Consider the following 15,051-nt stretch of genomic DNA (forward strand, 5'->3'; position numbering starts at 1 on the left):
CCTTGATCCTTGTGTTCTGTTCCAGACCTGCTCCCTAGAATGATACCTCAGCAAACGATGGTGCATCTGTAGGACAGAGGGCCCCGAGTTCCTCTCATCTGGAGACACCCCGGTGTCATCACAGACTCTTGCTTGGCGGAGGCTGCACCCTCCTCCTCCTCAGACCCCCGCCCCCTCAATCGCATCCTTCCCCACTGCGGCTGACCTCTCAGGTGAGTGTCCCAATGGCACCAAAGCGGGCAGAGGCTACCCCCAGCGGGGCTCCCAAGAAGCCACGCCGTGTCATCACCCTGGAAACCAAAGTGAAGTGGATCAGGGAGCACGAAGGCGGAGCGACCGTGTCAGCCATCGCGCGCCGGTCGAGCACCTGCCGTTCCACCGTGGCCACAGTGCTGAAGAACAAGGAGAAGCTGCTGGCAGCTGTCCGAGGCTCCGTGTCCCTGCAGGCGACACGACTGACGAAGGTCCGAGAAGGGCCCATCTCGGAGATGGAGACGCGGCTCCTGGCCTGGATCGAGGCCCATACGCAGAGGCACGTCCCGCTTAGCACCCTGGTGATCACGGCCAAGGCCAGAGCCCTGTTTGCCGCCTTGAAGGCAGAGGCCGGCCCTGGCTTTGATGTCCAGTTCACCGCAAGCTCCAGGTGGTTCCGCGGCTTCAAGAACCGCTACTCCTTGACCCGGGTCCAAATGCCCAGCGAAGTGCCAAGGGCTGAGGAGGGCGGCATCCAGGGGTGTCAGGATGCAGTGGCCGAGGGATCACCTCCCCCGGCGCCAGAAGAGCGACAGGAAGTTGGAGCCCGAGAAGAGAAAGACCTAAAGCCCCTGAGAAAATTCACAGCTCAGGGTTTGGCCGAAGCCTTTGCCGACCTCAATGGGGCCCTTGAAAAGTTTGAAGCCATGGACCCCAACCCGGAGAGGTTTGCGTTCGTCCAAAGAAAAGTACAAGATGCGCTCTTCACTTACAAGCTGATCCACGCTGAAGAGAAGAAGAGAATGAAGCAGGTCAACGGGAACCTGTTTTGGGAAAGAGCAGCATCTCCCGACTGGCACCACCGCCCAGCAGAGCGGGTGCCTTCCTGGCACGTGGCTGGCCTGGGTTCCATCCCTGGCATCCCCCGAGTTCACACCAGGAGTCAGCCCTGAGCACCGCCGAATGTGACCCAAAAGCCAAACAACAAAAAACAAAAGACATCTCCAGAAGGACCTTGAGAGCAATTTCAGAGAGTATCCCAGAAATAGATGTTGCTAATGTGGCAGAAGGAGGTTCCTTGCAAGTTTATCACCCACCAGAAAACCGTTACTGATAATGATATTGATCCTCATGGAGCCCCAGACTGAGAGAGTTTTAGCAGAAACGCTGAAGGTTTCGTAAAGCAAACTATTTTGAACTATTAAAACCTATCCCCTAAAGGAAATGTAAATTTTTATAGAGTTGTTTTGTGTGATTGTTTTGAGCTAAGTGTTGCTGCAAGTTAAAGCAATAAAGAATTGGCTACTGTTAAGTTACAGTTGTTTATTTATGATTATTATTATTATTCATTTGGTGTAGCCAAAGTGTACTTGTTTATAAAATTTACAACCTTTGTATTCTGTTTTTATTTTCCTTTGGAGCCCACATTCAGCAGTGCGGGGGGATGTGAAGTGGGGGTTGAACCCCTAGTTTCCACATGCAAAGTTTGTGCCATGTCCCCAGCTCCACAATATTCTTTTTTTGTTCACTTTTGTTTTGGGGACCATGGTGCTCTGGGCTCACTTTTGGCTCTGTGCTCAGGGGCCATTCCTGGAGGTACTCAGTGGACCCTGTGGGTGCCAGGGATCAAACTCATGTCAGCTGCATACCAGGCAAACGCCCTCCTTGCTGTCCTGTCACTCCAGCCCCTCTGGTTTAATTTTATAAGCGTGTGTTCATTCAGATTTCCTTGAGTTGGGTAGCAATATCTCGCATTGCCTGACCTGAATTTGATTCCCCCCCCCAGCACCATACAGTTCCATGGGCATGATTGGTACAGCCCTGGAGGTCTCCAGCACCATTGGGGTAGAGGTAAAGGTAAAGGCCTTCCCGTTGATCATCGATTTGCTCAAGCGGGCCAGGTAACATCTCCATTGGAGACTTTGTTGTTACTGTGTTTGGCATATCAAATACATCACGGGTAGCTTGCCAGGCTCTGCCGTGAGGGCGAAATACTCTCAGTAACTTGCTGGGCTCTCCGAGAGGGGCGGAGGAATCGAACTCGGTTTGGCCATGTTGGCTGCGTGCAAGGCAAACGCCCTACCACTGTGCTATCGCTCCAGCCCCCCAACATGACAGGAAAGAGATCACCAAGCACCCTGCTTCTGAATTCCAGTTTCCATGATCTTTATAGGCTCCACTCCTTTCATTTTTTTATCATTGTTTTGCAATGCACTATAAACCGTCCTGGTCCTATAGAGGAAGGACAAAGCCCAGGGGATCTCACTCATATGTCATGTAAACAAATTTAGGGCATAGACAGGATTTATGGACAGTGAACCTCAGCATTGGTCACAGGCTGAGAATACCAGGTTTTTGGGGAGGGGGCAGGAGGACCATAAGGTGGACCAGAAGTAATACAAGAACATGGACACTTCTTGGCCAATGGGTCAAGTGCCAGGTGTCAAGGATGCAGAGGGGGCCGGGAAGAACAAGAGGTGTCAGCCACTCTGGAACCCTCAGTCCCTTTCCTTCACTCCCTCCCCTGTTGATGCCAGGAGCTCCTCTGAGATCGGGGCAGCAGGCACCAATTTGGCTAATGATGAGTTCTGTGCATTGGCCCCTCTTGGCTGCACCGAGCAGATAATTAGCCTGTGCCCTGAAGTCACTCCGGCTCTGTAAGCGACAGTCGGATTTTCTCTCTGCGTCTCACTGGGCACCAGAGGGTCTTCAGGAAAACGAGGTCCATGCCGGAGTTTGTGTTTCTGAGCGTTCTGAGCACAAAGCCTCAGCCCCAGCCCCCCTCCAGTGGGGGGCACCCCCTGATACCATGCATCAGCAGGTGCCACCCAGCCCTGAGCAGTGAGTGACCCGGGAGATGCTGATACGGGGAGGGAAGGCTGAGGACTCCTCAGTCCTAGAGAACCGGGAGGGTTCAACCAGTAGCAAACTTGCAAGTCATGTCTTTCATGGTTCTTTCTCTTGACTCTGCTGGGAACCTGGGGACATGGATTTGGGGGCTCTACTTCTGTACCCTACCTCTTTAAGCTGCTAGTTCACACCACCCCCAGAGCAGAAAATGGATCTTGCCAGGTTTTTTTCTCTACACATTACCCAAAAGGTCATTATTGACCGTGAACTTGGTGAAGGGAGCTGCCATATAGCCACAAAACTCAGTGGTATCCTGGTGGAAGCCTCTGAGCTTGGTACTCTGGAGGTCTTTGATTTTTTGGGGGTGTGAGGGGCTCCCCAAGACAGGTCCCAAGGGCAATTCTTAGCCAAAGGAGCTGGTGCAAGGGCCCAAAGGTGTGAGGCTGGCTGTTTTCCTTTAAGCTCCATATGTATGAATGTATGTAAATGGAAAGTGACAGTGTATGAGGGGAGGGTGGTTGGGGGGAAGGTTCCTTTACTCCTAGTTTACATCTATTTAGTCTTTATTTGGGTGGGGGGGTTACTATACCCACCAGTTCTCAGGACTTCTTCTGGCTCTGTGCTCAGGGATCACTCCTAGTGGGGCTCAGGAGACCCTGTGGGATCCCAGGGATTGAACCCAGGTCTGACTGCATGCAAAGCAAGCACCCTCCCCACTGGGCTATCACTCAGGCACCAGAAAGAAAACTTTGAAAACTCAAGAACTTTACACTAGAATAAATGGTTTGGGACCAGAGCAATAGTACAACACATAGAGTGTTTGCCTTGCATGCAGTGGAGGCAGGTTTGATCCCCAGCATCCCGTAGGGTCCCTCAAGCATCACCTGGAGTAATTCCTGAGCTCCGAGGCAGGAGTAACCAGTAACCCCTGAGCATTGCTGGGTGTGACCCAAAAAGCAGAAAAAAATGGTTTGGAAAAATATACACAGAGAAGGGACCTATAAACCTGTTTCCTTTATATTGTCTTACTGCTTTCCCCTCACCCAAAGGTGCCTATGTTCTGTGGACCCCCACAATCTGACTGGGGTGGTCAAGTTCCTCTTTCTGGGGCTCTCAGATGACCCCCAAGTCCAGCCCGTCCTCTTCAGTCTCTTCCTGTCCATGTACCTGGTCACCGTCACAGGGAACCTGCTCATCATCCTCGCTGTCAGCTCCGACCCCCACCTGCACACCCCCATGTACTCCTTCCTCTCCGTCCTGTCCGTGGCTGATTCTGGGTTCATCTCCAGCACGGTCCCGAAAATGATTTGGGACATCCATACCCAGAGCAGAAGCATGTCCTACACTGGCTGCCTGGCTCAGCTATCTTCCTTTAATCTCTTTGGCTGTTTGGACAGTGTCATTCTTGCTGTGATGGCCTATGACCGCTTCGTGGCCATCTGCCACCCCCTGCACTACCCCATCATCATGAACCCCCAGCTGTGTAGCCTGCTGGCTCTGGCGTCTTTCCTCATCAGCGTGCTGGAATCCCAGCTGAACCACCTGTTAATGTCACAGCTGACATTTTGTGCCGTGGCCAAAGTCCCTCACTTCTTCTGTGACCTTCCCCAGCTCATCAAGATCTCCTGTAACAAATCCTCCGCCAAAGACATCATGATGTTCCTGATCGCGGCCGTGTTTGGAGCGCTGCCGGCCTCTGGGATTTTGTTCTCGTACTCTAAGATCATTTCTTCCATCCTCAGAGTCCCTTCCTCCGGGGGCCGGCACAAGGCCTTCTCCACCTGCGGCTCACACCTGACCGTGGTTTGCTTATTCTATGGTACTGGTCTTGGGGTGTACCTTAGTTTGGCTTTTTCCCCTTCTCCCCGGAAGAATGTAGTAGCCTCCGTGATATATACTGTGATCACTCCCATGCTGAACCCCTTTATCTACACCCTGAGAAATAGGGACATCAAGAGGGCCTTCCAGAGACTCTTGAACAGAACAGCCGAACCTTAGGAACTGAACCGCATTTCTGTCTAGAGAAATGACGGTTGAGTGGAGCATCTAGAATTGGTCAGCATGTCCTTTTGGTCACTGAAGTTTTTATTTTTTTTTCTGAGGATGGGGGGCTTCTTGGACCACACCTGGCGATGCTCTGTGCTTACTCCTGGCTCTGCAGGAATCACTCCTGGCAGGGCTCAGGAGATCTTAGGATGTACACAATAGTTGTCCCTGTGCTGAACCCCTTCACGAGAAATAAGGACGTCCAGAGGGTCTTCCAGGACCTTCTCACTAGGGCATCCTAGTCTCAATATCTCAGTGTCTGTGCTGTTTTACATGATCATATTAGAAACGATTGCAAACCTCTGCAAGTTTCCCTTCTTGTAAAAAATGTTATTCTTCCTCTGTTGCAGGGTTGCCATTTTAGAAGTTCTTTCAGAGAAGTAGGGGATACTGAACAATAGACATGTTTCAAAAATGCCACGAAATTCAGCTTTCCCGCATCTTAAGTCACTGTGGGCACAGGGCGAGCGACCACATTCATGATCACGTCTGTTGCACGAGGCACTGATTTGAACCTGATGAAAGTTCAGGGAGAGGCTGCAGGTTCTTACTGTGCTTTGGCCTTGGCTTCATCAGCTTCTGAGATCCATTTCAAGGCTTTCCTTGCCTTCTGGGTTCTTAGGGGGTAGGATAAACTGAGGAAGACTGTCATTCTAACATCGTTCTTCAGCCCTCTTTCAGCATGTCTCGAGGAAGGAGTGACTTGAGAAGCAGTTGCCACAGCTATTCAAGATCTATTGTGCCCACATTTAACTCAAGCAATCTATGTCCTCCTGTAATGAGCAGAGACATGTAATTCTGACCAGAGTGGCCAGCTGACTTGATCTCTCTGTGGAATCACTCCTTGGACAGCGGCTTTTTCACCCCAGACAGCCCTGCGGAGTCAGTAGCTACAGGCCTCACCACCTTCCCCGAAGGAGGCTGCAGGCACTGGCAGTTAGCCTCAAACTTCTTCACATAGATCGTTTCAGTTCTGCTTTGCAAAGTTACAAACAGCAGCTTTTAAGAAAAAGGAGCAGGACTGGGGTGATAGTACAGCGGGTAGGGCGTTTGCCTTACACACGGCCAACCCAGGTTCAATCCCCAGCATTCCACATGGTTCCCCGAGCGCCGCCAGGAGTAATTTCTGAGTGCAGTGCAGTGCCAGGAGTAATCCCTGAGCACTGCCGTGTGTGACCCAAAAGGTAAAGGTAAAGGCCCTCCCGTTGATCGTCGATTTGCTCGAGCGGGCCCAGTAACGTCTCCATTGGAGACTTTGTTGTTACTGTGTCTGGCATATCAAATACTCTCGGTAGCTTGCCGGGCTCTCCGAGAGGGGCGGAGGAATCGAACTCGGGTCGGCGTGTGACCCAAAAAGCAAAAAAAAAAAAGAAGAAGAAAAGAAAAAGGAGTTTCTGAGGAACCATGGAAAAGAAAGTACAAAATCAAACTTTGCTACCACACTTCTTGGAAAGTTTTCAGTTCAGGGTCAGGGAACAGAGGAAGCTGATCCAGGACATGAAGCAGCTTCATGTTTCAGAGATCTGCTCTGTTAGCCAGTGGCAGATGTTTCCAAAGATGGCTTTTTCTCTCTGTGGTAAAGGGTTCAAGCCAAGACCTCACCTAGGCAGTAGGTTGGCTAAGCCACATCCTGGGCCCCAAATGGTGACAAAGCCAGTAGAAAGAACGTATTTTAAACAGGTAAAAGCACCTACTTAAACTAACCTGTAGACTTAGAGAATATTGTAGTGATCACTGGGGGGGTCAGGTAGAAATAATGGTGTATTTTCATTGGTGGGATGGCAGGGGAACTTTGATTCTAGATATAGCAAATTTGTGCCCCCAGAGAGGTGTTCATGAAAACCTCTAAAGTGGTAGAATATTGCAACCTAATGATAACTCAATAAAAATTCTATTTTATAATTTTAAGTCATTGCTATCAACATCCTGGCAAGCTCCCCGTCACGTATTCGATATGCCAAAAACAGTAACAATAAGTCTCACAATGGAGACATTACTGGTACCCGCTCTAGCAAATCGATGAACAACAGGAGAACAGTGCTATAATGCTATCAACGTCATTATGTCTGTGGGCAGAGGAAGCAAGTTCTTGCACAATAGAAGAATATATCTCTAAAATAATGCATGGGACCAGAGCGAGAGTATAGCAGGGAGGGGGCGCTTGCCTTGCACATAGCTGACAGAGTCCCATAGAGATCCCCAAGCATCACCAGGAATGAGTCCTGAGCTCAGAGCCAGGAGTAACCCCTGAGCACTACCCCGTGTGGCCCCCAAAGTAAACTAAACTAATGCATAGTGAGTATGCGTGATTGTGCCAGCAATTCACTGACTACGGAAATATTAAGAGGCGTCCGTCAGAAACGGAAAAGATTGGCTGCTGTGAGCCAGAGAGCCACAGAGAAATCTCAAATCCCCAAGGATGCAATCCTGGGAGGGCGTTTGATCGTTCAATTTAACAAACGCAGTGTGGCAGTTGCCAAAAATGATTAGGCGTGCAGAAGGCTGCCCAGAACATCTTATTAACTGACACTGCTGCACGCGAGTCGAGAGTCCTGAGTCGATCCGTAGGGGCTGGCGGCCTCACGCTCCCGTGATGCGCGTCGTGTGCGTAAGGAGAGACCATGCCTGCATGGCCGAGCTGTTGGTGCCCCGAGCTCAGCCCCTTTCCTTGGCCTGGCCTCCGTCTCCTCCCTGGCTCTCCTCCAGCCGCCAAGGGAGTAACCCGGCTTTTGGCTGCTCTCCTGGAACCCCAGGGACCTGCACTTTCCCCTTCATTAAGCCCCACCCAGCAAGTGCCGGTGAGAGCCCAGAGAACGTTTCTTACTTTGGTCTTTGGTAGACCCAGTTCGGCTTGCCTTGGGGATGACGATGCTTATTTTAAAGTTTCCAGACCCTTGGACGCTAAATTTGCAGCACGCCTCATTACAAACTTGATTCAATTGTCAGCCTAACCTCGAATCAGCGAAGCTTTTGTAGAGTTGGAGAACAGTAGAAGTAAGACTTTCTGTTTCTGGGAAGATGACTGAGGAGAAGTACATTCTTTCTTCCAATTATTATTATTCTTTCTTTACCTAAAATCACTGGCAGTTAAGAAGTTCAGTCTTTTATTTTTAAAAATAATTTTTAAGTAATGGAGTCTTGGTTGGATCATGTGGGTGGGTCCTAGTAAAAGTTTCTGTGTTGGATCCCTGGAGTGTTTATTTTATTAAAAATTATCTTTGGGGGGGTTGGAGCGATAGCACAGCGGGTAGGACATTTGCCTTGCACATGGCTGAGCAGGGTTCGATTCCCAGCATCCCATATGGTCCCCTGAGCACTGCCACGAGTAATTTCTGAGTGCATGAGCCAGGAGTAACCCCTGTGCATCACTGGGTGTGACCCAAAAAGCAAAACAAAAATTGGAGGTCAAATAAAAAATAATGCCTTTGCGTCTGGCCCTAAGCTAAAATGAAAGCAGTGATTTAAATCTGAGCCTCAGGCTGGAGAGAGAGCACAGAGATAGTACAGCAGGTAGTAGAGTTTGCCTTGCATGAGCCAACCCAGGTTTGATCCCTGGCATCCCCTAGGGTTCCCTGAGCATTGCCGGTTGTGGCCCCAAAACCAAAATAAGTCAATAAACATGAGCCCCAGCTGCCCCTGAAAAGCCCCCACTGTGCTTGTCATCCTTCAGGCGGGGCTGACAGCTTCCAACTCATTTTCTCCAACTCGGTCATTCTTTTGGCTCCTTCCTTGTTTAGCAGGAAGGAGCCTTTCATTGCGACCTCTGAGCTCAGACAGCTACTTGAGGACGCGCTTTCTTGCTGGAGCACTTTCCCTGGAGCAGTTTCCCTGGAGCAGTTTCCCTGGTGCTGATGCCACGGCCGGGCCTGGGCAGTGCAGGGAAGGAAGGAAAGAGCTCAGCCATCCCCCTTAGTGCAGTTATTCTCTGGTGTTTGGGCGGGGAAGCCCTGTGCTGCTTGCAAACTGCACCTTGGCAATCCACTATCTCTCCATCCCTCTGGAACCATTTCTTTGTTTGTTGGTTGGTTGTTTTTGAGTCATACCCAGCGATGTTCCTGAGTTACTCCTGGCTCTGTGCTCAGAGATCATTCCTGGTGGTGCTTGGGGTACCCTATGGGATGCCGGGGATCAAACCACGGTCAGCCATGTGCAAGGCAAACACCCTCCCCACTGTACTATCGCTCCGGACCACAACTCTCAGAATTTACTTTGTGACCAGGTCTGTTGATACAGGTTGTGTATGGTCACTTATGAAACGATTGTCTCCTGGAGTGTTCATACTGAGTTCATGGGATGATTTGAAAAAAATCTCCAGCCCTCCAGTCATCACTCTTTGTAGGTTTTTTTTTTTAATTTTGTTTTGTTTTGTTTGTGTTTTGATGGAGGTCACATCTGGCAGAGCTCAGGACTTATTCCTGGCTCTGTACTCAGGGATCACTCCTCATGTGGCTCAGGGTTATGGGATTGGACCTAGGTCTGCCGTGTGCAAGGCAAACACCATGCCCATAATGCTATAGCTCCAGCCTCATGACACACACTTAGTTGGGGGACATCACATGTGTTCTAAAGTTGAACTGTGGTGATGTTTGCACAACTACAAATGTACCAAAAGTGTTTTCTTTTAGTGGGCGAATTTTCATGGCGTAAATTATATCTCAATACACCTGTTAAGGTTTTGTGTGTGTGTGTGTGTGTGTGTGTGTGTGTGTATGCGCGCGTGCATACACGCACACAAGCACATGCTCTAGAATGGCTCCAGTTGAGTTGAAAACTTTGACCTTTGTTTCAGCAGATTCTCCATAAACATGAGTGCAGAGCCAAGAATAAAACCCTGAGCACCATTTTGGAGCTGTGGTCCCAAAACAAAACAAAATTCGGACTCTACATAAACAGTATTATGATGATGCTTTCTGAATTCCCTCTTTCCTCCAGGTGCCAAGAATCGAACCCAGGGTCTCATTGTGAGTAGCACATGCTCTACTCTGAGCTGTATTCCAGCTGTACATCAGATCTTAATTAAAGGAGGGGCCAGAGCCATAGTATAGCGGGGAGGGCAAATGCCTGGCACACAGCCAACCAAGGTTCAATCCCCGGCATCCCATATGGTTTCCTGAGCACCACCAGGAGTCATTCCTGAGTGCAGAGCCAGCAGTAACCCCTGAGCATCACCGGATGTAACCCAAAAAGCCAAAACAAAAATAAAAAATAAGTTAAAGGAGGGGGTATGGTGCCACCAGCAGGTCAATTTGTACCTGTGAGGTGAGTGCATCAGCAGCCTGATGGCACTGTCAGACTTTCAGATATCCCAAAATTGATGCTGTGCCTTTGGTCAGACCCCAAAAACTTGGGGCAAAGTTTACCAAGAAAGTAAACAGCCAAAAGTTAGGTATGTGGGAGACACACCCACAAAACACCTCCGGCTCAGCTATATAATTGGAGGCATGGCCTCTCTGGTTCCTGATCGAGCTGCTTAATGGCCATGATCCCAGAGACTCAGAAACGAATCTCGGAACCCAAAAGCTTTTGGCAGAAATGTGTCCTGTTCCTAAGTAGGTTACTGGTGCTGGACCACTCCAGGTGGGAATAGATTTCGTGCCTTGGCCTGTTCCCCCTGGTGGCCCGGTGACTACCATCCTCCAGAGGCCACTGGACAGTCAGGTTTGGGCCTACAGAGACAAGACATGCGGGGCCTCACCAGATGGGGGTGGAACCAGCCCTTTCCTCCCCCTCCCAGCAAGACCTCAAGTCGCCGCCTACAAACGGCCTCTCTGGCTCCTGATCAAGCTGATTAATGGCCATGATCCCAGAGACTCAGAAACAAATCTCGAAACCCAGCAGCTTTTGGCAGAAATGCATCTGGACCGCATACAAGGTGGCCGCCACCTCAGAGCTTATTGGAAAGCCACGTATGAGCTGGCGGTGACGAGGCAACTGCAATCTCATGGAAGGGGGAGCGGTACTGGCTTGTCCTTCATGCCCTACCGAGGTCATGAGTTGTCCCACAGGAGTGGCTCTTCGGCACGGCCATGGCTCCAGAGGCAAAAGGACTTAATCCAGAGCCCGGCAGCTTGCAACAGAAAAGTGAATGGACCATGCGTTAAACTACGGCGCTATGCCTCCCCAGGAGGAAAAGGGTGTTGCTCCCTTCCGCCTTCCCCCCCCCCCCCCCAGCAGCAGGGTGGCTGCGTCTCAGAGCTTATAGGAAAGCCAGGTATGAGCCAGCAGTGATGGGGCAACTGCAGTCTCATGGGAAGGGGGGCGGTACCAACTCATCTTTCACACCCTATCGAGATCACGAGTTGCCCCCCACGAGCGGCTCTCCGGCACTGCCATAACACCAGATGCACAGAAACCAATCTCGTAATTATCTGGCTCTTTGCAGAAATCCAAAATCACGAGGCTGTTATTGCAGCCGCACAACATTATATGATTCTCATACCAGCTATAGAAGACAAAGTGTTTCACAATGCCTTTTCAGCAATTCTGATTGTTGGGGGGGGGGGGAATTCTAAACAATAATGGTGCATCTTTTGTCGAAATAATGAATGTAATCAATGTAGAGAAAAGTTAAGTAGAAATCATCTGCCTCACAGGCATTGGGAGGGGTATATTGGGTAGTAGGGGGGTATATTGTGGTTCTTGGTGGTGAAAAATGAGTACTGGTGAAGAGAAAGGAGTTTGATCGTTGTATGACTGAGACTTAAACCTGAAAGCTTAGTAACTTTTGCTACAGTGATTCAATAAATAAAAATAAGAAGAAAAAATAAATAAAATTATGAAAAAAATAAGTTAAAGGAATCGCAGGGCTGGAGCAATGGTACAGTGGGGAGGGCGCTTGCCTTGCATGTGGCTGATCCAGGTTTGGTCCCTGACACTCCATAGGGAACTCTGAGCATCATCAGAAATAATTCCTGAGCACAGAGCTAGGAGTAACCCCTGAGCATTGCTGGGTGTGGCCCAAACACAAAAACTCAAAATAATTAAGATCACAAAGAAGAAGCCCGAGCAATGCAATAGTACAGTGGGAGGGCATTTGCCTTGCATGCAGTTGTCCCAGGTTCAATCCCCAGCATCCCATATGGTCCCCCGATCACTGTCAGGAGCAATTCCTGAGTGCAGAACAAGGATTAACTGTGCAGAGCGAGGAGTAACCCCTGAGCACCTCCATATGTGACCCATAAAAGTCAAAATATACAAATTAACTAAAACATTTTGTAAATAAAAACAAAGGAATCAATCGGAGACACGGTTCCACAGTGAGCATTTATTTGTCTTCACATGTGAAGCTGAGTTTACACTGCAAAATAATCACAGAAATGAAAAAGGTGACCAGAAGCCGCACCAGAGACATTTTTCCTAATGAATTTCAGTCATGTCCTAGTCTTGCTCTTCACTCAGAAGCAGCCCTATCCTGACCCATGTGCTAAATTTCGTCCATGCGGCTGCTTTGTACCACACACTCTTTGTCATGTTTTAGTTTGGATCCCTCCCAGAAGCAGGTGGCAGTCCAAGAATAGATCTTCCATCTACTCCAGAGAGTTTCAAGGTGATTAAGCTTGGCCGTGTGTGTGTGTGTGGGGGGGTGGGGGGGGAAGGGAAGTTAATCACGAGGGGCACTGGAATCCAGCACGTGGGTGAGGGAGAGAAGCGCTACCAGGGAGAAAGCACCTCTCATCTGGCTGGGTGGGGCCAGAGAGCCACATGGCCAAACCTGGTTCAACCCCCGGCACCATATGGGGTCCCCCAAGCACTGCCAGGAGTGATCCCATGAGCACCACAAAACATGACCCCAAAACCAAAGGAAAAATCCAAGAAAAAACATTGGGCCCAGAGCAATAGTCCATGTGGGAGGGCATTTGCCTTGCACACCACAGACCTGGGTTCAATTCCCAGTACCCCACAGGGTCCCTCAAACCCCATCAGGAACGATCACTGTCATTTTGTGCAAGACTGATTCCTGCTTTGAATCTTGAGCTGCCATGGTAGATTATGTCATGCTGCCCAAGAATAATTTTGTTGGTAAATAAAAAATAATACAATTGTCGTTTAACATTAGAAGTGTTGTTAGTAATTAAAGACTTGGTGAGTTTTGTGACTTGCATACAGAACTTAACTCTCACTAATATGTAATTACCATTTTTGTAATAATATGACAGAACTTGGGGAGGAGTTGTTTTGTTTTTAATAACTCTTCTAAATCTTCTTTTGGTTTTTGGTTTTGGGCCACACCCAGTGATATTCAGAGCTTACTCCTTTCTCTGCACTCAGAAATTACTCCTGGCATGTTCGGCAGGGGCGGCATATAGGATGCTGGGATTCGAACCCGGGTCAGCCACGAGCAAGATAAGCATCTGACCCAATGCACTATCCCAGCCTGAGAATTTGCTTTGTTACATATTATTTAACTTAAAAATCCTACTTTCTAAATTCTCTATGATGTTACGTGAGAGGTTGCTAGAATATGTGTCTTCTGTCTGCCTGCTTTTTGAGGCTATCAACTTTCTTAAGTCACTTAAGTCACTTAACTTCCCGTTAGTCGTCGATTTGCTCGAGCGGGCGCCAGTAACGTCTCCATTTGTCCCTGTCGCGTGCTAGTGTAGCCCAATGGCATCTCTTCGCTCCGGGAACATGGAGGGCCTCAAACCGATCGTTCATGACCTTGACAAAGAAGTCTGACCATCTGGTAGGTGGGCGGCCACGCGGTCTCTTGACATCCCGTGGAATCCAATCAGTAACAGCTCTAGTCCAACGGTCGTCTTTAAATCTCATTACGTGACCAGCCCATCTGATTTTCGACAACTTGGCAAATGAGACAGCGTCCCTGATCCTTGATCGTCGACGGATGTCAGAACTCCGGATTCGTTCTCTCATTTGAGTGAAACGTGATATTCCAAGCATAGCTCTTTCTATTCTTCTTTGGGAGACCTGAATGGCGTTCTCATCTTGTTTGTGTAGGGCCCAGGTCTCTGAGGCATATGTTAATGCAGGAAGAACAGTGGAATCAAAGAGATGTGCCCGGAGCCGGAGGTTCTTCGTCCTCTTAGCTATTTCTTCGACGTTCTTGAAGGCGTTCCAAGCCGCTCTCTTCCTCCTGCGCAGCTCGGGTGCCAGGTCATTTGTCATGTTGACCTCTCGACCTAGGTACACATAGCTGTTGCATTCGGAGATGGTCGTTCCATTGAGAGCGAATGGGGCGTCAGGAACAAGGCTGTTTCTCATAAACATTGTCTTCGTAAGATTCAGCTGTAGTCCTACCTTTCCACACTCACGGTCAAAGTCGGCCAGCATTTGTGCCGCTTGGCTGATGTTTGGTGTTATTAAAACAATGTCATCAGCAAAGCGGAGGTGGTGTAGTTGCCGACCATCTATCTTCACTCCCATTCCTTCCCATTCCAGTCGTCGCATGATGTTCTCGAGGGTGGCACTGAAGAGTTTTGGTGAAATGGTATCACCCTGCCGCACCCCTCTCTTGACATCAACGATCACTTCTTTGTAGAATGGTGAGATCCTGGTAGTGAATCCGCAATACAGCTCATGGAGGATCCTGATGTATTGGGCTTGAATGCCCTGATTGGCTAGGGCTTCAATGACCGCTTCCGTCTCAACAGAATCAAAGGCCTTCTTTAAATCAATGAACGTTAAGCAGAGCGGCATCTTGAACTCCCGAGAAACCTCAATGAGTTTGGTTATCGTGTGGATATGGTCGATGGTGCTGAATCCTTTGCGGAACCCTGCTTGCTCACATGGTTGTCCTTCATCTAGTGTTCTACCAATCCTATTCAGGATGACTCGAGTGAACAACTTGTAGATGACAGACAATAGGCAGATCGGGCGATAGTTGCCAATGTCATGGATGTCTCCCTTCTTGAACAGTAGTACGGTCCTGCTGGTTTTCCATTGAGATGGAACCTTGCATTCAGACAGGTAGCGAGTGAAGAGCCGAGCCAATGTATTGATGAGTAC

At 49.3% G+C, this 15,051-nt stretch overlaps 1 protein-coding gene across 1 annotated transcript; it reads left to right on the forward strand.

Moving 5' to 3' along the window:
- Positions 1 to 224: 224 nt before the first annotated feature.
- LOC130028891 (olfactory receptor 18-like) lies at positions 225 to 6,049 on the forward strand. Its single transcript, XM_056119727.1, has 4 exons — positions 225 to 1,018; positions 4,092 to 5,018; positions 5,740 to 5,786; positions 5,958 to 6,049. The coding sequence occupies exons 1-4, from the start codon at positions 225 to 227 to the stop codon at positions 6,047 to 6,049; spliced, it is 1,860 nt and encodes a 619-aa protein (XP_055975702.1).
- Positions 6,050 to 15,051: the final 9,002 nt, after the last annotated feature.

Source organism: Sorex fumeus, unplaced genomic scaffold (assembly GCF_029834395.1).
Source record: "Sorex fumeus unplaced genomic scaffold, SorFum_2.1 ptg000041l, whole genome shotgun sequence".
In the NCBI taxonomy this organism is placed as follows: Eukaryota; Metazoa; Chordata; class Mammalia; order Eulipotyphla; family Soricidae; genus Sorex; species Sorex fumeus.